This window comes from Sceloporus occidentalis, unplaced genomic scaffold (assembly GCF_023333645.1).
Source record: "Sceloporus occidentalis isolate IW3139 unplaced genomic scaffold, rSceOcc1.0.p SCAF_454, whole genome shotgun sequence".
Taxonomy (NCBI): domain Eukaryota; kingdom Metazoa; phylum Chordata; class Lepidosauria; order Squamata; family Phrynosomatidae; genus Sceloporus; species Sceloporus occidentalis.
Window position 1 is genome coordinate 260153 of NW_028317434.1, and position 24288 is coordinate 284440.

General features: G+C 41.6%; 2 protein-coding genes across 2 annotated transcripts; one reads left to right on the forward strand and one right to left on the reverse strand.

The window, feature by feature from the left end:
• Positions 1 to 5596: 5596 nt before the first annotated feature.
• Positions 5597 to 8986, reverse strand: LOC149271878 (N-acyl-phosphatidylethanolamine-hydrolyzing phospholipase D-like). The gene is made up of 5 exons (XM_089507045.1): positions 8693 to 8986; positions 8004 to 8319; positions 7673 to 7766; positions 6307 to 6421; positions 5597 to 5737 (listed from the first exon to the last, which is right to left on the reverse strand). Exons 1-5 carry the CDS (start codon positions 8984 to 8986, stop codon positions 5597 to 5599), a joined length of 960 nt encoding a protein of 319 aa, XP_089363171.1.
• Positions 8987 to 15021: 6035 nt separating this feature from the next.
• LOC149271879 (mitochondrial-processing peptidase subunit beta) lies at positions 15022 to 19600 on the forward strand. Its single transcript, XM_089507046.1, has 8 exons — positions 15022 to 15138; positions 15685 to 15771; positions 15969 to 16098; positions 16677 to 16875; positions 17038 to 17117; positions 18316 to 18422; positions 18636 to 18779; positions 19436 to 19600. Exons 2-8 carry the CDS (start codon positions 15727 to 15729, stop codon positions 19598 to 19600), a joined length of 870 nt encoding a protein of 289 aa, XP_089363172.1. The 5' UTR covers positions 15022 to 15138; positions 15685 to 15726.
• Positions 19601 to 24288: the final 4688 nt, after the last annotated feature.

Sequence of the window (24288 nt, forward strand, 5' to 3'; positions counted from 1 at the left end):
GAGACAGAGAATCCTTTTGTCCACGCCACGTTGATGGTGTGGCACTTGCGGCATGTGGGTGGGACTCTCACCTCCTTCCCCTCCCCTCTGACCCCCATTGAGGGTAACCCTGACTTCCCACCTGGCATGGAGCGGGGTTACCTGGACTCATTGGGGTTGTCCCCGCGCACGCTCCTCTCCGCGGTGTGGGGTCAGAGTGCCATACTCCCTATCGTCCGTGCAATTCCTGGCACGGAGCTCACTCTGCTAAAACGCTTCCGGTATGCCCAACTTACCCGATATGCGTCATCTATCCCGGGCAGACACCACATCTCTAGAGCGTTGACGCCCTTTGAAGCGCTCGCTGGCTGCGACTCGTTGCTTAGGGGTGGGGTCTCTTCGCTCTACCGTCTGTTGATGGCAGCAGACCTCTCCTCACCGCCGAGGTTTGCTGGCTCCTGGGAGGCCGCCCTGGGTGAGACTCTGACTGAACCACAGTGGGATGGGGTTTGCGCATTGGCACATAAATGCTCAATAGCAACCAGCATGCAGGAGACCCCTGTGACTCTTGCTAGGTTCTTTCCCGGCAGCGATCCCTCCTGCTGGAGATGCGGCGCGGAACCCGGTACTTACCTACATCTTTGGTGGGGCTGCAGCAGTCTCCAACCATTCTGGCAAGGCGTATTTCGAGGCTCAGGGGAAGTGGTGGGTCAGTTTATTCCGCTCTCCCCGTGCCTTGCTCTTCTTCTGAACTACAGTGCTGCGTCATCTTCTCAATGCGGCCCGTAGCTTAATTCCATTATTCTGGAAACGCACAGAGGCCCCTTCCCTGCGCCTTTGGGTATCCCGCATAGAGGAGATACGAGTCATGGAGGAGCTCATTCATATGTCTAACGATAAAATGGACAAGTACACGGGTGTATGGGCGAGCTGGCTGTCTTATCTGTCGTCCGCCTCGCTGCGGGCTCTTCTCACACAACCATGAATGCATCCGATTGCGCTTGGATCGTTCCCACCTACCTTCTTGACTTCATTGTCTATCCCCCATAACCTCACCTGATGTGTTTACCCTTGCCCTCCCCTCCCTCCCTCCCCCTTTTATTATTATTATTTTATTTTTTTTTGCAACGTAATCCGCTGGATCTAGTCCTTTCACCTCATGAATCGCAGTGCTCCACGGCATGTTATACCCTCACTTTTTCATTGCGCCTGTGACTGATGGTTGGGCTCGTTTTGTATCACATTGTACCTGTATGTACTGCACCACTCTGTATTAACTTGGACGCTGGCGCTCCATGCAGATTCGCGGCCCGCGACATTTTCATGTTACGACACTACCTGTTCCTATTGGTTATGTATCATCGTGGTTGACTGTAGCGTATCAAATTGTAATGTTGTAACGCCAGGTAGACCATGGTGCACTGCAGAACGTTATATCCTCCTGTAATGAACACAACAATGACCTATGTTCGTGTCCACCATCGGTCACACAATGGCTGTATGTATCATTCCGTACTGTATCATGCTGGATCATCAACTCTGATGTTGCTCTCCCTCTTAACCCTTTTCTTCCTGTACCCTTCTTCGTTTGACATGTTAAAACAATAAAATTGATTTACCTAAAAAGTTTGATCCTTAAGCCTGACATTTCAATGTCGTATTTGGTTGTTCTGGTACGGGATGTTTGGTGCCTACATGGGCAAGAAGTGAACCCTTTGGAATTACCAGTATTTGTGTATACATGTGTCCTAAAATGTTATATGAGCTTTATCTAAGTTACAATAATGGACAAAGACAATCTGTTTTAATTGATAACACAACAATTGCATTATCCTTGTCCATATTGAATATATCATTCAAACATTCACGGTGTGAGCTGCAAGATGACTCCAAGGGCACATTGCGGTATACCCAATGAGGTAAAAAAAAAGAGAATCCTAGTGTAACAGCTAAAGGTTTGAAGGAATCAATGGACTTGGATAAATCTCTGTTCACGAGTCTACCTTATGCAAAACATTGAACATGCATGGAGTCCATGGGAGGACACCACAGAGGAAGGCACTGCTCTCCAATTTACCATTGCTGTATGTGTGATGTTTGCCAAGGAGCACCAAGTGCTGCTGCTTGGTGTCAGGGAATATACATTTACGGTAAGAAATTTTGTCTTTCAAAGCAGCATACCTTAGGTACATAGCATGGTATTTTAAGAAGGGTGGGGAGAGTGCAGCATCCAAAAGCAGCATCCTCAGAGGCCAGGATGTTTAGCCTGTAATGTTTTGAGAAGGTGCTTAGAGATGACCAGGTGGAGGCAGTTGCGGTCTCCATCCATAAAGCGGCAACAGCTCTAGTAGAAATGGGCAGTAATGGAAAATGGAGGAGAGAACCCTTCCAAAACACCGGACAATTTAATAGTCTCTTTAAGCCACAGAGCGAAGGATGACTTAAAAGCCCTTAATCACAGGATAAAGAGATTTTTTAAATAGAGAAGTCCTATCCAAAGAACCGGAGAGACAACGTTAACATCTAAGGAATGAGATTTCTTTACTAAGGGAGAAACAGGATCTGGACAGAAGGCAACCAAAATAAGTACCTGACTGATATCTAGGGAGGACGTAACTGTGGACAAAAGTCTAAGGTTCTTAAAGCTACTTAGTCCTGCTAGAAAATAATATAAGGTGGTTTGCATGACAAGGCCTGGAGTTCTCCAACTCTTGAGCCAAAGAATGGTCTGCAATTGAACTGATAGAAGAAATCAGGGTTTAATAGAGGTATAGAGCTCCCTGAAATCCTGTTAGTAAAAACTGTAGAATTTGAGGAACTGAAGCTTGCAGAGGGGAAATACCCAAAGATGAACTTCATCTATAAAACACGTTCCAAATCCTGTAATAAATTATGGAAGTAGTCTACTTACGAGGACTGCATAAGAAGATTTTTAAGCACTTTTTAAGATGCTCTATTCAGCAGCAATGCCATCAGCTGCCAACAGTCTATTACTCTAACATTTTCTAGCATGCCCTTCGACAGGGGGAGTCTCAAAAATCTCTCTCGAGACAGAAAGAAATGATCGGTAATCAGGCCCTCAGGGGCCAGAACAGCATTATGACAATAATCCTTAATTTCTTCTCACAAATCTTTTGAAGAATCCTGGGAGGGAAGATGTAAAACAGGCTGTAGTTTCACCGAACTGTCAGGGCATCCACTATCTCTGGCACATCTACAACCCTTAAAAAAACTAATCTAGGGAGCATTGATTCGCATTGTAAACATAAGATCTATTTCTGTTGTACCAATAATTTTTGGGTGATCTCTACGAAAAAAATCTGTTGCTGAGCTCCCAGTCTCTTTGGGAGAGCTCCTGCTCAACTGGTCTGCCAAGATAATGGGATGGCCTGCAAAGTGCTGCTGATCATTTGTTTTTCTGACCAAGCCATGAGTTTTGCGGATAACTTTACCAGGGAACCTGATTGAGTTCCTCCTTGTTCTGGTAAATAAGCTACTACTGTAGTATTGTCTGAATGGACCCGCACAGGAAGGCCTTGGCAAACAGACTGAAACCCAGAAAATCCATCCACAGATTACCAGAAGTAGCTTTATTGTGGCCCTTTATACACAAACCTGAAGTATAGTCCATGCTAGTGATACACATTAGCACCTTAACATGTTCCTTTAACACCAAGATCATGCTTGCAATATTACTTAGCGGTAAAAAAATGGAAATACATTTGTGGAAATATGCTAAAAACTTTCTGATTGGAGTATTTCAATCAACAGCAGAGATTGCTGTCTTTAAGAGTTTGTTTAGACAAAGGAGGCGTGTGTGTGTAATATATATATATATATATATATATATATATATATTTATATAATATGCATTGGGGCTCCTGAATTTTTTTGGGATTATCGTTTTACTCATAATTACTTTGATAATTTAACACTTTTTTATTTACTATATTTTCCTGGCTAATTAGAATGACAGTTGCCTAATTTTAAATTATTTTTCTTTCCACTGAACCTGGATTTATAGGAACACGTACCACAGCAACAAGAGGTAGTAAATGTAATGGTGTTTTACTATTCTGAATTAATGTGCATTTTGTTTTTTTTCTCTCAACATAGAAGCACCTTAACCCCTCTTTGGAAAAATAGTATATTTCATTATTACATGATGGTTTACGTGATTGTTGCCAATAACCCAAAAATGAAGTATAACATTATTTGCATCTATTAAAAATCTATACACTGCATTTTATCTCATGATATAATTGACATGCTTTGAAGGTATTTTTTAAAATCTTTTGCGCTGCACTGATCATATTAGATTTTGTAGATTTGTGTTTTCACAATAAATAATATCTTGACTATCGTGTGGTATAATATCTCATTTTTAATTATACATTTTAGTGTGATCTGGAAGAATTTAGGATCAGAGATAAAAAAAGACCTATTAATATTGTGGGCATCTTATGGTAATAGCACCAGGAATGTGATACAATATTGTGTTAGGCATATATACTGAAATCCATATTCATGCCTGCGTTTCTGGTAAATCGATCTTTCTTTTGGTAAGTAGTTTGGTAGTATCCCCTAAAAAAAATAACCCACACTGGAATCTTTTATACTATAACTAGTAAATATAAATTTTTTATAATTACGAAGGCCAACAATTTTAGCATTTATGGTAATTTTAAAATTCTCTAAACAGTACTTGCATCCCTTTCACACATTTGGTGTGAAAAGAACAGCCTTATAATTAACAGTTACACATTCCATATATAGCTGCATCAACTTAGCTAAACCGACTAAACCATATTTTATTATACTATTTATAATAGTGTGGTCTAGCAAGGTCTAAAAGGCACTCTCCATATACAAATTAAAGGTGGGATAATGAATTAGAATTCAGTCTTTAGCCTGCCATATATTCATATATTAGTAGAATTACAATTTAGTACCATAAGGTTTGTAGAATATCCCAGGAACCTTGGCTCTTAATGTTTTCTGCCTACTACTTGTTTAACCCCTTCATGACAAAGCTCGTACATGCACGGGCTCACAATGCATTGTTAATTAACAATTGTCCTTAAGGGGTTAATATAGTGCCAAAAAAGTAAACTTACATTTTTTTAGTGGCCTCTACGCCCTACCAAATATTTGGCAAGTTATACTGAATCCTTTTTTTTTTTGCACTGGTACATAGCTGTGGGAGTTTAATAGCAGCTAAGACATTAAAAGTAACATGAAATAGACCCCAGCCTCTAAAACCATTTTGTTTTCCTATACCATGTGTAAACTCATGAGACATAAAAGGGAAATATTACATGAGCAGAGGGTATGCTAAATTAGATTCCTGACACTTTAAAAACAAAAAAAGGCACATGATCAACTAAAAGTACAATTTCATCACCATGTTCACAAGCAAAGTGTGCAACTAGCTATGTGCTTCATTCCGCACATATTTTGGAAGACTTTTCTGCTTTTAATATCACAAGTAAAAAATGCAACCAAGTGTTAAAATGTTAGACAAGTATATAGACTTTTTTCCCCCCACAACGAAAAGTTGAGCCAGCACACCTCTCACACCTGATCGTACCACATTTTACTACGCTGAAGCTCAGACTTATTCTTCTTCAGATGCATATTCTGTATCATCGACATTAAAAAGTCTTGATTCGCCATGATTTAGAACGACAAAGTCCTCTGAGTTCAGTCCATAGCTCTGGAGCGCTTCATTCAGTTTGATTGGTGGATCCAGGTAGTGCTGATGAATTAATAAGAATAACCATGCAATTTAACTTAATTCAATTTAACTTCTTTACATTTACTTGCATGAAGACACTAATGGCTTAAATAGATGATAAAATAAAAAAAGCATTCCACACACATAGGACAGCATATATACACACAGAACCTGGGCATATAAGGGGCCATTCCTCCAAACAGGGAAGAGGATGAGCCCATTTTGTTCACCGTGAGGTTACCACAGGCAAAAAGGGCAGAGCCTCTGGGCACATCCTCTCCCCCATTCCTCCAATCAGGTGTGGGAGAGATGTCCCCAGAAGAGGAAAAAGACAGAAGAAAGAGATCAGAAGCAGAGCTGTGAGACAGAGACACGGAAGCAGTAGGCAGAGAAGGATGAAAATGTTGTTTCCGAATGTAAAAAGCCCTTAGTTTTTGCCTGAAACGAACAGGCAGGAAACCGAATTTGTTGTCCGAAAACAAACGGACCAAAAACAAACAAAAAAAATCATCCAAACTGTTTTTGATCCATTTGCACAAGCCTAGTACCTACCTAACATTGATGCGATAAATATGGCAATTTGGACGTACCTCGTTAGCTAATGCAAAAGTTCCCCAGTGTATTGCAACTGATTTCTTTGCACGAACATCAGCATGAACTCTGACGGCTTCTTCTGGATCAATATGCTGGCTCTTCATGAACCACCTAATAAAACATTTAAAAATGTTACGGCAGATAAAACAGATTTTCATTTGCACTTGTAAATGCAAACAAACAATTTACAGCAGACAAGAACACGGGAATCAATTGCCATGTCAAGTAGCATTTGATGGGCATAATTTCCTGTCCCTTATTACGTAGTGACATGCTACACACGGTTAAAAGACAATATATTTGCACCACTCCGCAAAGCAACAAACCATTTAATTACTGCTCTGTAGCTCATTAACTGATGGACAGTGTGTGCACCGATTGGAAACCACTTGTATTTTTTTTTTTAAATCGGTTATTAAACCAGTAACAAATACTTAGACATCTTAAGGTATATTCGCTAAAGAAGAGTTTGCAGGAGAGTTGTGGTTTCAAAACCCTCACAAAGCCTATTAATGATGAATAGCCAACACTGGCAGACATATTCAAGAAGAAGGGTTGAGCCCAATGTTCCCTCTAATTTTTCTTAGGTGGTGTGCGCAGAAAATTTATCTTGTGCAAAAATTTTCCCAGAGCCAAAATTTTGTGCGCACAAGATGCTTCTGCAAATGTTAAATTTAAATTGTGCGCACAATTTTTGTTCGTGTGCGCTCCCTCTAAAAGCTATGTGCGCGCGCACAAGCACACAGCTTAGAGGTAACACTGGTTGAGCCATATAAATTCCATGTGTAAGGAGACTAAAGAAATAAACATAATAAATTTATGATAATAAATCATAATGTATAATGAAGTCGAATAGTTGAAACAACTCTCCAGCAAACTCTTGTGAACTCTCGCTTTAGTGATTAGACCTAATTGTAACCAAACAAGAAAAGCATGCACATGTTGGTATAGGCGATACAAAAGAAAAAGATCAATATTGTGAACAGATATGAACAGCACCAATTGCAAGCACAACCGTAAAGAAGAAAAAGTATATAAACACTCTCTACTTGCAAATTAATTCAGTTCTCAATTGGAGAAAATGTGAAAGTTGTTTCACGCCTTCTGCCTTTTTTTAGTTAATGTAAATTTGTCATTGTGTAGCTCATTGTACAGTCCAGTAGAACCTGCTGGTGCTACATCTTAAATATTATCATACACACACACACACAAATATACAGAATTCAGGACATAATACTCATCCATTCCTTATCAGGTCTAAAATTAGGTAAATACAACAACATTAAATATTGCACCTGGGTCATTTCACATTGGCGTAACTACTATTACAATTTTACATTACCATCCAACGGAAACACGTACCTTGGCTCATAAGCTCCAATTGGAATAGCAGCAACATCAAAAGGCCCGTATCGCTTACCAATCTCTTCAAAAGCGGCACAATAACCTGTGTCTCCTGCAAAAAAGAAGCGATTTGAAGGTCCCAGGACCGACCAACTACCCCACAGTACTTTGTTGTCATCAAAAGGTGTCCTTTTGCACCAGTGCTGACAGGGTGTAAAAACAAAAGTCACCTCGTCATGTCCAGGGACGCAGTTCTGTTCCCACCAGTCCAACTCAATTACATTTTCACATCCACAGCTCTGCATCCAGTTCAGGAGACCCAGCGGGACAAACCACCTGAGTTCAGTGCCAAAGCGCTCATTAAGTTTTAATACGGTGTTGTAATCCAAGTGGTCATAATGGTTGTGGCTGATTACAACAGCATCAATCTTTGGAAGTTTCTCTATTGTGCAAGGAGGCCCTCGAAAACGCTTTGGACCTGCAAAGCTAATGGGCGATGCTCGTTGACTAAATATGGGATCCGTTAGAAATATCAAGTCATCCATTTCCACCATGACTGATGCATGACCTAACCATGTGACTCGTAATCCGTTCTTCATCTTCCCAGCAAGTTCAGGTTGCTTAATGAAATACGGTTCAATTATTGGAAGCTCCTTATCAAGCAGCTGTCAAAGAAAAAGGCACTTTTAAAACTTTTGTTGTCAAAATGGTAAAAAAACTAAACAAACAAAAAAAAACAACCTAGCTCAGCTGTTCACATAATGAATTACATTGCAACACATTCTGCTCCCATAAACTGATTAAGAATGGAATTCAGTCTTAAATTTCTATTATGGTTCTAATTTGTGCACAATGATGCATGATGGATATTCAACACACACTCTTGGTAATATACACAATGTGTAGGTTTATGAATGTGATGAGAGGGGCTGGGTTTACCAATGCCAAATGGTCATAGTGAGGTCTGGAGAAAGGGACATTACATACCCAAAATAAAAATAAAGGTTTGTTGCTAAGACATAATGAGAACGTATTTACCTCCTTTGTGGTGGGAACACTGCTGTTGTCCTTTTCTGTTATGGACCATTTCAGCACATGCCGCAATGTAGGCGATTTCCAAGTCTGCCACGGGTTTATGAATCTGCCGTTCGTTCCTCTTACTGATTTGGTAACATCTTCTTCTAATCGAGCATCCAACTTAAAGCTTTTCCTTGATGATCGGGATGAATCACTACTCCTGGAGCTGCGTGTAGAGTTCTGACGCTTACGCACAGTCTCTTTTGGGTACTGGTTGCCAGATGTTGAGCACTCATTGTTGTCACTTTCTTCCATTCGATTAAGCAGTCTAAAATTTAAATTGACACGGTTCAGTGGACAATAAATTGGTAAATAAGTGGGATTATGTAGGGACATCACATCTGGCGCTGCTGATACAGCCGCACAGGACCTAATATGGCTTCACCGATATACCAGAACACCAAGCAGCCCCATATTTCATGGTGCCACATTGCACATGTCTGGTTCTGGTCCCAATATCTTTTGTTTAAAAAAGGGACAAATCCTGCATTTGAAAGTATGTTTGAGAGACATGTTAGTCTTTAATAAGGTACATACAAAAATACATAGTTCCTATTATCACTGTGGCCCATGACATCATGTAATGGGCCGGGACCAACAGTACAGTTTGTATAATGCGATTATCAGTGAGAGTGAATCTGTGTATGGATATATGCCCAAGGTTTTAGATTGTGTGTGTAATGCATGGTGTTAGAGTATGCATGAATGTTTATATGTGCATGTGGTGTTAGGGTGGCTGTGTGTATGTATACATTCATGGTGTTAAAGTGTGTGTGTGTGTGTGTGGGGGGGTGCGTTGTGTGTTAATCTGTTACAGCTGCAAAAAAAGGGGGGCCAAATACATATTAATGTCTATGCATTTAGAATGGAATGTTATCAAAGTACCTGTTGGTGTAATGGCCAAGGTGTCCCATATAGTATGTAGTTTTAATTAGGTTATGCTAAAACTGTATTAAGTGGCATCTTCCCTTACAGACGAAGCCATTCAGCAAATAAAAGCCTTGTTAAATGCCAACAGTCCGATTATGAAAGACAACACATATTGTTGTTGCACATACTGTACACTAAGAACTTTGACCTCTGTCAGTTTGCTTTTAGTTTTAGAGCGAAATACCAGAAGTGTCTTCAAAGCCACCGTGCTTCCTGTTTGCACGCTACAGCAGAGCCTGACTCAGACCACTATGCACACTATAAATAAAAGGTCATGAAGAAGTCTGCTGGCTCCCAGCCAAACACTGTCTCTGGATCTGCTCGCTTTCTCTCTAACCAGAGTGTGGGTATAGCTTGCATCAGTAGTTGTAGAATTTTTTTTATTTTTTTTTTTAAATATAATATATCCCCACTTACAAAATTAGTTATGTTCTAATATTATTTGTAGCTCTAGCATGAGCTCCTGCACTTCTTTGTAGGCTTTTGTGCATGAGGCGTGATTGGTTATTTTTCTTAGTTCTGTACAATTCAATGGAGTTGACACACAAGACATAAGAAGTGCTAGATCGTAAAACCTTATTCTTTATCTTTGTTATTTTTACACACTAGTACCCACCACTGGAACTCTTCTGCCTTCTCCTTGCTACCTGGAAGTCCCCAGCAACACTAAAGACTGGCATCACGTAAATTCAGAGACAGCTAATTGCATCTTACAACCCTTGAATGGAGCCATGTATTGGTGAAAATGTGGCCATATACACATGTAAGGGGCATCTGACACCAGCAGAGGATATCGGCTGGGAGTATTAGTGCTGGCGCACAGTGCAGACAGACAATCCAGCAGCATGCGCACAGGAAGGGAACAACACCCATGGAAAGCTCCAGGTTATCTGTCCATTCACCCGACGCTTGCATAGGCACCTAAGAACACAGCACTACGTACACTACTGAGTAAACATCTATGTCCGTACCACAACAACCACCCCTTTAAACTTTACAATTTAAAGAAATTGGAAGTGCTTGCTCAAATTAGAACACTATTTAGTCTCTGTTAAATAGCCGTTACCTTACTGAACGACGCAGACCTTTGCAAAGCACAAGTACATACCTACAGCGTATACCAACAGTAAACATACTATGATAATATAATAGCTCATTCAATGGCCAGTCTGCTGATCCCATCAATATAAGTGTTACGGTATATTATCTGCTTGGAGTCGTCTATCTGGTGCCTTCATTTGCTTCCATGCAAACAATCAGGAGACGGGACGGAGGTCTTATCGGAGGCGGCGGTGTTTACTCGTTGTAGAACAAGCCATAATGTTTGCACTGCTTGATTCAGCACACCAAAATATACATGCTGCGGTGGAACTACCCCTTTCCATGTATTCACCTTCTCACAACGGTCTGTCCGGAAACACCTATGTTCCTTCAAATGAAGAATTAACCCCTTTACGACAAAGCTGTACATGTACGGGCTCACAATGCATTGTCATTAATGGGTTTAAGGACAACGGGTTTAAAGCCATGCAGAATCCAGACTGGTTTAAGGGCTCTGGATAAGCAAAGCATTCTTTAAAATAGCCCGTTGTGTCATTGCAAATTCCTCCCGTACCAACCAAAGTCTTCTGAAACCCGCCAGACCGGCATCAAAACACTACAATGCTGGATTCTCCCCGTTCCGCATCAGGTGCCAAGCTCGAGCTCACATGAAATTCTCAACATGCTTTCTAGAAAGAACATCCTTTCCATAAAGCCGTGCCTTAACTCTGAGGCCTGAATAATTGGTTCTCATCCCTCAGCACTTTGTTTTTTTAGATAGGAGCTTATTATAGAAAGAATAATGCTTGTCGCTGGACAACCCCCTCCCCCACTACCATGTTCTCACCAAGACTTGACAGAAAATACCAAAAGGTGTTGAGTTACCTGTTTACAGGGCAAACAATGCAATATTACACAGAACAAGGAGAATTTTTTTTTTTTTAATGGTCTGGTTAGAAATAGCTAAGGCGTGGACTATGACATCACTTTGGGGTCTATTCACTAAAGTTCCTTAACTTCACGTTAGGAATCTCCAACCTCTGTGAGCTAACGATACAGGAAGAGCTTGGCCAGTATCCTACATAGTTAAACCACTGGGATGTCTTCTCGCCCATTGAACTATGCATTATACGGGGCCAGCTCAATCCTTCTTGCTGGAGAAATTTGCTACGGATGGCCCTTCGTCACGTATAGTGAATTGAGGGGGTTAAAACCACAACTCTCCAACATACTCTCCCTTTAGCGAATAAAACCCTCTCTAAGTGACGTAGTTTATTAACAATTTATAAACTGTTCAATTTAAATTGTACAGCGCTGCATAATTTGTTGGCGCTTAAAAGATAAAAATAACCATACACACAGCTATGTGCAATTATAGATAGTTATTTCAAGAGCACTGCTGGGTTCTGATAAGTAAAGAAGTAGTAGAGCACATCATACAATCATCTTACGTGTTCCCGGTACAGCCTCACGGTGCTTTGTGTTAAGTTAGGGTGAGTATTATTGGGGAACCTGCTTTCGCACAGGCCATTAGCTGACAAACTACGTCTGGGACCCGCGCTGTGAATCCTGACTCCTATCACATACAGCGGTATTTGATCTCATCCTCAGGTGATCCTGCGCTGTTCGCCGCTTGCAGAACATTGGCACCTCGCTCTCCCCGTAGCTCATGCTCCCGCTGCCGTTAGCCCGTACCCACCCGGCTGGGGTGATGTGACCAGCGCAGACACTGCTCACCTCGCTCCCGGCTCGTCCTCTTGTGCCCGCTGGTCGTTTTCCATGGCCTGGTTTGTGTCTCCCTGCCGCTGCCTCTCCTGGATGCTGTCTCCGTGTCCAAGGCACGGCTCGGTACGAGGTCTGCTCGTGTAACAGCGATGGCTGTCACGGACTTTCCCGATTGGCACGACCAGCGAATGCAGGCAGCTCCGGAGCGCTCTGCAGCAGTACCTCACCACCATGTCACTAAGGGCCCACCCTCATACACGCCGGGGGGAGGGGGCAATTACCTGGCACACATACACCGAGCATCCTGATAGCGCCCGGGCCGCTAGGGGTGAGCTCAGGGGCGGAGATAGGCGGCCATATTGTCCGAGCAGCAGGTGATTGTCATCCGAGTGCTTGAACCGTTCAAAATTGCAATACATATTACCATGAATTCTATTATAGTTTTATAGTGGATATAATCATACAGCTTTTACTACACTTTACGGCACATGTGCTAGTCATATATGGTATGTGTCCTCGGGGAAATGGCTGATGTCACCCAAATCGTTTCACTCCAGGGTTCCAGGGAAGAATACATGTTCATGTACTTTGTAACTGCTTTCATATGCACCCTTCAACCTATTTTAAATATACACTTCGCTTTAGGAGAAGCTGCAGTTCAACACGCCCTCTGGCATATAGCTGGCACTCCAAGTATGCATGTGTTATTCACGGGTGAGCCTGTGTGGGGCGCTAGAGAGCATTGTATTTACTGCAAAAGATTACCTATACGAGGTATTACGTTGTGGAAGCAACTCTGCAATTACATAAAACATTCTAATTATGTATAAAGGTGACTGTGGCAAAGTCTGAATTCTAATAACCATAGAAACAAATGTAATGCTGTTGATAATCGGTTGCTATGGTGACAAGGCTGCTTTTTAAACCTTGCACCAGAGTTATTCCTTAATATATTAACAGCAGCTTGATGCAATGCCAGTACACTGCCGGCATAATGAGACTTAAAGTGATTAATATTTTAATGTAACTAATTTTACTGTTTAAAATATCAACATATCAGGATGGTAAATATATATATATATTGCAAATAAAAACGCAATGTATAAAACCATTTTTCACTTATACGTCAAAAGCATGCCGTATATACTGATAACTGTTTAAGGTTTACGTTAACTCCAAAAAGTATTGCATTCCTGGCTGCTTTAGAGATTCTGTTAAGAAGACGAAGGGTTAAAACCGAGTTCACAAGCTCCTGCCCTGCATGACAAGGCATTCCGGATCGCGGAAGTGACGTCGAACGGCAGACTTTGGGAAACATGGCGACGTCCTTGTTCAGGTTGAGCAGTGTGATCGGTAGAACCGTGAATCGTGGACTGCCTAGGAAGTCACAGGTAGCACAGACCATCCCGGTACCGTGACAGAGGGAGAATATATGCGGTCGGTGTTATTGTGCGCCCCATTATCCTCGTGTATGGTTCTAACACTGTGTGGCAGCTGGCGGGTGATGTCTTATGTCTGATGCCTGCCAGCAAGCAATGTTTCGTTATCACCCGTGTAAGAGCCGAGTCACGATGATGGGAGCTGTAAATCGCCAGCAGTGCATTATGCAATAGGTGATGCGCTGGCCAATGAGAAAAACCTATGTGAATAATGCTTCTCCCGGTTTGTCATTATTAATAGCAAGAACCGAGTATACTTTTGCTATAAATATATATATGCATACATATAAACTGCTTTTCTTATGTATAAATCAGAAATAACAATAAAAACTATCTGAACACGCACACTGATCAGCCATACCATTGTGACCATTGACAGGTGATTGACATTGACAGGATAATCTTATCATGGCACCTCTCAGTGGGTGGGATATATTAGGCAACAAGTGAACATTTCATCCTCAAAGTTGATGTGTTATATGTGGCTATATATATATATATATACACACATACATACATACAGTATATAATAAGGATGTGGGCTGTTGTAAATGGATACTGTTGTGTTGCGTAATTTCATGATCTTGCTTATGGAAGTATTGTTTCATGGAATTGGAAAAGTTCCCCAAAATTGAAGTGTTCTGACAGGAATTAGGGTTGCTCATTGCTTGTTAGTCAATGCCCAAGGTAAACTGTGAGCTGCCCACCATCCACAGTGTTTTGGCCTGTTAGATTAACCCCTTAATGACAAATGTACGGGCTGAAAATGCATTGTTTTCAATGGGTTTAGGGACCGCCCATTGTCCTTAAGGGGTTAATACAAATTTGGATCCAAGATAAGTTCATTTTTATAAAAATAAATGTTGTGGCTTTTATTGGGGAGTACGGGTCACCTGCCTAGTTTTTTTGGGGGGAGGGGGGGCATGCTTAAGGTCCTGGTTAGCTTTGTGTCTCATCTGGTGTATGGCTGTGTCATTGTGAAGGTTTATGTACTCTGGGTGTGGGCCAAGAGTGTGTTTAGGGTTGTTTTATATATAGTTATGTGTGATATATATATATATATATATATATATATTATTGTATAGTTATATCCTCTAGCTTCTCTGTACTATTTTATTATTCCCTATACAGGTACAAAACTTTGCAATAAATAGACGCAGATCCGCACAAGCTGCAACCCAAACAGTTCTGAATGTCCCGGAGACAAAAGTAACCACATTAGAAAATGGCCTTCGCGTTGCCTCAGAGGACTCAGGACTCTCCACTTGCACGGTAAGCAATGTTAGTTTTAGTTTATATATATATATATATATATATATATATATCACAAAAGATATAGAATGTAACACACTCACTTGACTGGAAGCAGTTGTAAAATGCCTGGGTGCTAACAATCCAAAAAGTATATACAGCATGCAAAGAAAGTTGATGCACTCAGCGAGTCTTCTTTTTATAAAGTTTATTAGCTTGGTAAAGGTCCAATGTTTCGGCTCTCAATGAGCCGTTCTCAAGAAAGTCCACAAGAAGCACATACTTGTGGACTCGGAGGAACTATTGTGCAGGAGGTACATTTATCCTGAAATGCAAATACCTGGGTGACAGGTAAAGAGAGTAAATCCATAGAGTGCACTCTGCATGCCAAACGCCATCTTTGGAGTAGATAATTGTGCTATCTGGTCTAATGACATTTTGTACTTTACTTCTGGTGTTCCAGTTTACCCTTCCAAATGCCTGTATACATGTGTGCCTTATTGCACCTTTCTTTGTGTGTTTTCATACACAGTAGACTATTAGGCATCCTATTTCATGTTTTATTAGGTTGGCCTATGGATTGATGCAGGAAGCAGGTATGAAAACCAAATGAATAATGGAACGGCGCATTTTCTTGAGCACATGGCATTTAAGGTATGTGTGAAAATATATAACTTATTGTTATTGAAGATACATAACGCCTCACAGAATATTTTGCTGAACAGCGATATTTAGATTCATGCTGGAAAATTACACAAACACACCACTTTAAAAGTGAAGTCCTGTGTTAGGAAATGTTCCGAATCAAATATATTTTATTTATTCATTTTTCTTTATTTCCACTAATTTAGGGAACCAAAAAGCGTTCCCAGCTGGATCTGGAGCTTGAGATAGAAAACATGGGTGCCCACCTAAATGCATACACATCAAGGGAACAGACTGTATACTACGCAAAGGCTTTCTCCAAAGATCTGCCCAGAGGTACTTCTGATACTGGCGTCTTATCATTCACTGGTAGTTGACCCTCGGTGATTTGTATGTTAGTGGTTCGCATTGCTTCTCCAAACATGAATGCATATTAAAGTACTTAGTAAGTATCTTAATATGCACTTTTTACTCCTTGTAGTCAATCACTGTCAGTGAAATGAAGAACCGAAAGCGCATGCATGTGTCTCGTTAGGTCACACGAGACTCTCTGAGAACTGGAACTGGATGAGTTATCCCCCTATACAGTTAGAAGCCAAAAAGGCAATTACAGGGTGACGCTCTTGGTGTTTCTTTTGCAATTCAGCGGACCCCCCCCCCCCCATATGCATTCGCCTATTTTTCCTACCCCCAGCTATACTTAATGCCAGTCGGCTTCGCCCATGGCTCTGGGAATGCTGCATTATCATGCGACAAGACTAATTGCTTTTCGAGAACCACTAATATTTTATCATCGTGTATTAAACTTTTGCACTTTGATGTTGAGCTTTGTAGATAAGCTTCTCTGTATCTGTTACCATAAAACCTTCAGTCTGTAAACAATGTCTTTTATTAATAAGTGACTTGTATTGCAGCTGTGGAAATCCTTGCAGACATTATTCAGAACAGCACCCTAGGGGAGGCAGAGATTGAACGTGAAAGAGGCGTCATTCTACGGGAGATGCAGGAAGTAGAGACTAATCTACAGGAAGTGGTCTTTGATTATCTCCATGCAACTGCCTATCACAACACTGCTCTGGGAAGAACCATACTTGGGCCCACTGAAAACATCAAGTAGGTTGGCTAATGTAGAAGAATCTTTAGCTTCAACTGCGATGTAAAATTCAGCTTCCATTCTAGACTTTTTCCAAAATTGGTTTCCTGCCTGGGCTTGGTTGTGGGAAACAATGAGAAATCATTTGTGTTCTAATTATGTTCTTTTCATTATTCTTGCAGATCTATAAACAGAAATGACTTGGTTGAATATATTACAACACATTACAAAGGACCTAGGATAGTCCTGGCGGCTGCTGGGGGTAAATCTGATTTGGTGTTTTTCTTTAGCTTAAGTAAGAAATCTATAAATTCTGATGTGTGCGCTAGCTCCAAAGCAAATAAACAGTTTACAGAGTATAAAAATAATATATTTAATAGATACTTATCGCATCAATATTTAAAATACATAATCAAACATATAAAAAGCAATTGATTATAAGATACAATCAACTTGCAAAACAAATGCCAGTGACCTGATGTTTCACCCTCAAGGGGCTTCTTCAGAGGATTTTTAGAGCTGGCTTAATAATATGGACACTGTAACCTTTAAGACCTGCTTTCCAGAGTATAAACAGTATAGTATGTCTGGATTCAGTAAAGTGCAGCTGGATTTAATTCAAAACAATATATCCGTCACCAGGTTCAATTCTGATTTAAATGTGGGGTGTTCAGAGGTCTACCCGCTACCCAGATTGCAGAGTCATCAAAGACATGTCTGTAACCTGTTTGTTGGAGCTAGCGCACACACCCGAATTTTATAGATTTTGTGTATTTTTCTTCTTGGTATTTACGGAACACGGCCAAGTGGTAGTATTGGAGCAGTTCCTCTATTAAATTTTTCTCTCTCGTTTCTTTATTTGTTTTATTCTTTCTTTCTTTGATTTACTTGATTTATATCATGGCACAGATCAATACACTGATAAGTAAGACATCTACACCCGTAATTTATTAGCTTTGTGGTTTTGCTTTTCCGCACTTTGGTGGGCTGATTATTACTATTACTAAACCATCGAAAAATTGGATGGAGCGTGCATGGGGTTTTGAATAACCATTATCAGGTTCTCACCAAGATAATTAAATACATAGATCTGTAGTAACTAACACGTTTGGCTGCCACAGATTAATACAGCAAATCTTCTGAATTTTAGAAACTCCACAATGTTAGTTTGAACATTTATAACCTAACATCTAGTACACACTTTTATTATTAATCTTTTCAGCCATAGGGTGTTTGCAGCTCTGAATCAATCAACAGATAATTACACAGTTCTGTTCATAACCACATGAGCTTTATGTAGTGTCATTGGACCTCCAGCAGGTCATTTCTTAGGGATCTGTGCATTTAATTTGTATGGCAATAAGGCATACATTATGAAAGTGCTCTTGAAGCGTAACTGTCTAGTTGTTCTGGGAATTGTCGGCGAATGTGAAATTCTAACACAAATTTCTTGGTTTAAGGCGTGTTACATGATGAGCTGCTTCATTTGGCAAAGTATCACTTTGGTAATTTGCCATCTATGTATGAGGGAGAGAATCTGCCCCCCTGTACCTTTACAGGCAGTGAGGTAAGAACAACAGGCGTAAACCTTTTGTGTTTTGTAATACCTCTTTGTTATGCAGTTCTTACCTTTGATGGCAATATTAGTTATACAAAGTTCTGCACCTCAACAAGGAAAATTGAAGCATATTGAGTGAAAAGCTGAGTCTCTCTGACTTGTTCATAATGTGTGAATAAAGTGTAAAAAGCCCATATTAAAGCTTGCATATTTTTTTTCTAGATCCGTGTTCAAGATGATAAAATGCCACTGGCTCACATAGCTATTTCTGTTGAGGCTGTTGGCTGGTCTCATCCAGACACGATCCCACTTATGGTGGCCAACACACTAATTGGGAACTGGGACAGGTCCTTTGGAGGTGGAGTGGTATGCAAATATTATTTTCTTCTTCTTTTATGTTTGGTGGATTGTGTGTATCCATGTCTAAGAGATGCTTATTGCAAGGTAGTAACTATTTCTCAATACCATATAACAGAGACTCAGATGTGCATAACTAGGGGCCAGCTCGGCAAATAAAGAAGTAAAAACAAGAAATACATTTTTCTGAATCATGGTTTTTATTAAATAGTTTACATGTGAATTAATATTTACTAGTAAAACTTTCTTTCCTATAGGATAGTTTTATTTTTTATATTCAGGCTCTTTTTTTTTATGAATTAATATTCAAATTTTGGGGGGTCCTCTTATAATTGAGCAATAGAACATTATCACTTATGGCTGTTGCTTGGATTGAGTACAGTGCCATGTCTAGTAGCACTCCACCACCCGGCATAGTTCGCTGAGCAATTCCAGAACCCTCATAGGTGAGATCTGGAGCTACACGGTGTTAAGGATACACGTTATGGTTCTGAAACCTACAAAGTGCTTATACACCTTTTCAATAAATGTCATCCGCGGGACAGTTTCACTTGTTTTAATGGCTCTAGAGAGAGCCTGTAAAATACAGGAATAATATTAAAAAAGAAAATGTCTTATCTTGCATGCTGATGATGCACATAAACATTATTTCATTCCGTCCCCAGAACTTGTCCAGTAAATTAGCCCAGGTCACCTGCCATGGAAACTTGTGTCACAGTTTCCAGTCCTTCAATACCTGCTATACAGACACTGGTCTCTGGGGCCTGTACATGGTTTGTGAGCCAAACACAGTGGCCGACATGATGCATTTTGTCCAGAACGAATGGTAAGCTTACATCATTATTAATTTGGAACATGGTTAACCTATCACTACTGCGCTAGCATTCTACCACGTGGCTGGATCATGGAAATAGGCACTAGCCCTATAAATATTAACTTGACCCATTAATTACATTTTATATATTTAAAAAAGCAAACACTTTTTCCTAATACATTTAATGCAGAGCTCTAATTTCTGTTCTTGGTTCTCTAGGTACTTTATGTATATCTTCTGTGTGACAGCTATAATCTAGAACTCCTGAAAACCTGCATTGTTATTATTATTATTATTATTATCTTTTATTTATATAGCGCCAACAGTTTACGCAGCGCTTAATACAATACATAAATTCAAGGGATATGACAAGACAAGAATTGACAGACTAAGACAAACCGATACATTTGGTGGAGAGAGCCCTGCTCGCAAGCTTACAATCTAGAGGGAAAATGGGGTGATAAACATAAGGCATAGAGAAAGGGTGAGAGGTATTGTGGGGGTATCAATGACAAGGATGTTCTAGCAGCTAAGATGGTATGCTTCTCTGAAGAAGTGGGTTTTTAGATGTTTCTTGAATGTCGGGAGGGAGGGTGAATTCTGAAGGTTCCTTGGGAGCAGATTCCAGAGATATGGGGCAGCTCGAGTGAAATCTTGTAGACGGGAAAAGGAAGAGGTGATGAGTGAGGAGGAGAGCCTTAGCCCATGGGAGGAACGTAGGGATCGAGTAGGAGAGTATTTGCTAATGAGGTCAGAAATGTACGGAGGAGCGGTATTGTGGATGGCCTTATATGTCAGTACCAGGATCTTAAATTTAATTCTAAAGGTAATCGGAAGCCAGTGGAGGGTTTCACAGAGGGGGGAAGCAGAAGAGGAGCGACGTGCAAGGAAGATGAGCCTAGCAGCGGCATTAAGGATAGACTGTAGTGGAGAGAGTCGAGACAGTGGAATGCCAACCAGAAGAGTGTTGCAGTAGTCAAGACGGGAAATGATAAGTGAATGAACCAGAGTTTTTGTGGATTCTTGGGTGAGGAATGGGCGGATACGAGAGATGTTTTTTAGGTGCAGGCGGCAGGATCTGGCGAGGGACTGAATGTGAGGGATGAAGGAGAGGTTTGAGTCAAGGATGACCCCAAGGCATCGGGCCTGGTTAGTAGGAGAGATTGTTGTGTTGTTAATGGTGATAGAGAATTCAGGTAGTGGAGTGGAGATGGAGGGAGGGAAGATAATGAGTTCCGTTTTAGAAAGATTAAGTTTCAGGTAGTGTTGTGACATCCATGAAGAAATAGTAGACAAGCAGCTGGTGATCCGGGACATGAGAGATGGAGAGAGATCAGGAGAAGACAGGTAGATTTGGGTATCATCTGCATATAGATGATACTGGAGGCCAAATGAGTTGATTAGTTTGCCAAGAGAGGAAGTATAAAGAGAGAACAGCAGAGGGCCAAGGACTGAACCTTGGGGGACACCAACCGAAAGTGGAAGGGGCGAAGATGTGTTGCCTGAGAAGTTGACAGAGAAGGAACGGTTAGACAGATATGAGGAGATCCAGGAGAGAGCTGTATCTCGAATGCCCATAGAAGCAAGTGAGTCAAGAAGAAGGTGGTGATCAACAGTATCGAAAGCAGCAGAGAGATCCAGTAGAATTAGAATAGAGTAGTGACCTTTAGCTTTGGCAGAGAGCAAGTCATTGGAGACTTTTGTTAGAGCTGTTTCAGTAGAGTGAAGAGGTTTGAAACCAGACTGTAGAGGGTCAAGGAGGGAATTAGAGGAGAGGAAGTTAGTGAGGCGATTGTACACAATCCGTTCAAGCAGCTTAGAGGTAAAAGGAAGCAGAGAGATAGGGCGGTAGTTAGTCAAACAGACGGGGTCTGAGGAAGGATTCTTTAGAATTGGTGTGATTAGCGCATGCTTGAAGGCAGATGGTACAGATCCAGATGATAGAGAAAGATTGAATAGGTGGGTAAGTGATGGACCAAGGGATGGACATAGAGACTTTGTGAGGTGTGAAGGGATGGGGTCAAGGGGACAGGTTGTTGGGTGAGAGGAAGAAAGAAGAGTGGCTATCTCTTCTTTGGTTGTAGGGGAAAAGGCAGTTAGTATAGTAGGAGTAGAGAGGGTGGTGGTGAGTGGTGTAGGAGGGAGTTGTAAGGAAGAGAGGTCTTTTCTAATAGTCTCGATCTTCTCTTTGAAGTAGGTAGCAAGATCTTGGGCAGTGAGAGAGGTTTGTGGTGTGGGTGTGGAGGGACAGAGAAGGGAGTTGAAAGTAGAAAAAAGGCGTCGTGGGTTGCAAGAAAGAGAGGATATGAGAGTGGAGAAGTAGAGCTGTTTGGCGAGAGAGAGGGCAGAGTTGTAGGTGTGAAGCATGAATTTATAATGAGTAAAGTCTTCGCTGGATTTTGATTTTCTGAAGTAGCGCTCAGCTGTGCGGCAGCACTTCTGAAGATACCGTGTGGTTTTGGTATGCCATGGTTGGCGTTTAAATTGTCGGGGGTAACTTGTAGTAATTGGAGCTATGGTGTCGAGGGATGAAGCAAGTGTGTTGTTGTAAAAAGAGGCTGCTGTGTCTGGGCAGGAAAGGGTTAACATGGAAGGTAAGAGAGGTTCGAGTGAGGCTGACAGTTGGGTAATGGTATTTTCTGGTAATGGCCTACAAGTATGAGGTGAGCGTTGTAAGTATGTCTTGTTAGGGGTTAGCACTGGAGAAAAAGATAGGAGGTGGTGGTCAGACAGAGGGAAGGGGTAAATGGAGAAATCTGAAAGGGAGCATGATCTGGAGAAAACCAGATCGAGTGAGTGTCCCTCAGTGTGCGTAGGGGAATTAGTCCATTGAGAGAGACCAGAGGAAGATGTCAGGGAGAGGAGTTTGGAGCTTGCAGAGTTGTTAGATATATCTAAAGGGATGTTAAAGTCACCCAGAATAAGACAGGGGATATTAGGAGAGAGGAAGAAAGGGAGCCAGGCAGAAAGGTGGTCAAAGAACTGCGAGGTAGGGCCTGGAGGGCGATATATGACAGCAATTTGAAGAGAGAGTGGAGAGAAAAGACGGATTGTGTGAGCTTCAAAGGAACCGAATGAGAGGGAGGGAGGGCTTGGTATATTCTGGAAGGTGCAGTGAGGTGAGAGAAGGATGCCTACACCACCACCCTTTCTGCCATCAGGCCTAGGAGTGTGGCTGAAGTGTAGTCCTCCGAAGGAGAGTGCAGCAGAAGCAGTAGTGTCTTGGGAGGGGATCCAGGTTTCAGTAAGAGCTAGGAGGTTAAAAGCATGAGACAGAAAAAGGTCATGTATACAAGCGAGTTTGTTGCATACCGAGCGGGCATTCCATAGGGCACAGTTAAAGACGGGAGGGAGTTTATGGTTGGAGATGATAGGAATAAGATTGGTTAGGTTGCGCATGTTGATTGAGTTTGCTGGTTGAGAATGATAGGAATAGGACAGGAGTGGTAGAGCAAATGCAGGTAGGTTTCACATATACAGGTTGAGTGTAGAGGTACTGGGATAGCTTTGACAGCAGAGAGATTGGGAGGGATAGGATTTGGAATGCTTTAATGGGGAGTAGTGGGTAATAAAGGGGTCCACAGTGTGGTGCCCCCTACTGGCGTGATCCAGTAGATCCGGTACTTAACTGTCTATATATTAGAACACCACTGGGGCGGGTGGGAGAGGGGCAGGGAGGGCGGGCAAAATAAAACAGTTGATTGTGGGGAACATGAAGGTGGGTATTGCAGGTTGTGAGAGCTTGTAGCAAAGTATGCAGGTTTGCTTGGGCTTCAGTTGATTGTGGGGAACATGAAGGTGGGTATTGCAGGTTGTGAGAGCTTGTAGCAAAGTATGCAGGTTTGCTTGGGCTTCAGTTGATTGTGGGGAACATGAAGGTGGGTATTGCAGGTTGTGAGAGCTTGTAGCAAAGTATGCAGGTTTGCTTGGGCTTCAGTTGATTGTGGGGAACATGAAGGTGGGTATTGCAGGTTGTGAGAGCTTGTAGCAAAGTATGCAGGTTTGCTTGGGCTTCAGTTGATTGTGGGGAACATGAAGGTGGGTATTGCAGGTTGTGAGAGCTTGTAGCAAAGTATGCAGGTTTGCTTGGGCTTCAGTTGATTGTGGGGAACATGAAGGTGGGTATTGCAGGTTGTGAGAGCTTGTAGCAAAGTATGCAGGTTTGCTTGGGCTTCAGTTGATTGTGGGGAACATGAAGGTGGGTATTGCAGGTTGTGAGAGCTTGTAGCAAAGTATGCAGGTTTGCTTGGGCTTCAGTTGATTGTGGGGAACATGAAGGTGGGTATTGCAGGTTGTGAGAGCTTGTAGCAAAGTATGCAGGTTTGCTTGGGCTTCAGTTGATTGTGGGGAACATGAAGGTGGGTATTGCAGGTTGTGAGAGCTTGTAGCAAAGTATGCAGGTTTGCTTGGGCTTCAGTTGATTGTGGGGAACATGAAGGTGGGTATTGCAGGTTGTGAGAGCTTGTAGCAAAGTATGCAGGTTTGCTTGGGCTTCAGTTGATTGTGGGGAACATGAAGGTGGGTATTGCAGGTTGTGAGAGCTTGTAGCAAAGTATGCAGGTTTGCTTGGGCTTCAGTTGATTGTGGGGAACATGAAGGTGGGTATTGCAGGTTGTGAGAGCTTGTAGCAAAGTATGCAGGTTTGCTTGGGCTTCAGTTGATTGTGGGGAACATGAAGGTGGGTATTGCAGGTTGTGAGAGCTT

What these genes read in the sequence shown, in the direction of transcription:
- LOC149271878 (XM_089507045.1), bottom strand. Translation starts at nt 8,986, where the DNA reads ATGGAAGAAAGTGACAACAATGAGTGCTCAACATCTGGCAACCAGTAC. An exon ending in ATTGGAGCTTATGAGCCAAG is followed by an intron (nt 6,422 to 7,672) that starts GTACGTGTTTCC and finishes ATGTTTTATTAG; the next exon opens with GTGGTTCATGAAGAGCCAGC. An exon ending in CTTTTGCATTAGCTAACGAG is followed by an intron (nt 5,738 to 6,306) that starts GTACGTCCAAAT and finishes TTAATTCATCAG; the next exon opens with CACTACCTGGATCCACCAAT.
- LOC149271879 (XM_089507046.1), top strand. Translation starts at nt 15,727, where the DNA reads ATGAATAATGGAACGGCGCATTTTCTTGAGCACATGGCATTTAAG. An exon ending in GGGCCCACTGAAAACATCAA is followed by an intron (nt 16,876 to 17,037) that starts GTAGGTTGGCTA and finishes TTATTCTTGCAG; the next exon opens with ATCTATAAACAGAAATGACT. An exon ending in GGTCCTTTGGAGGTGGAGTG is followed by an intron (nt 18,780 to 19,435) that starts GTATGCAAATAT and finishes TTCCGTCCCCAG; the next exon opens with AACTTGTCCAGTAAATTAGC.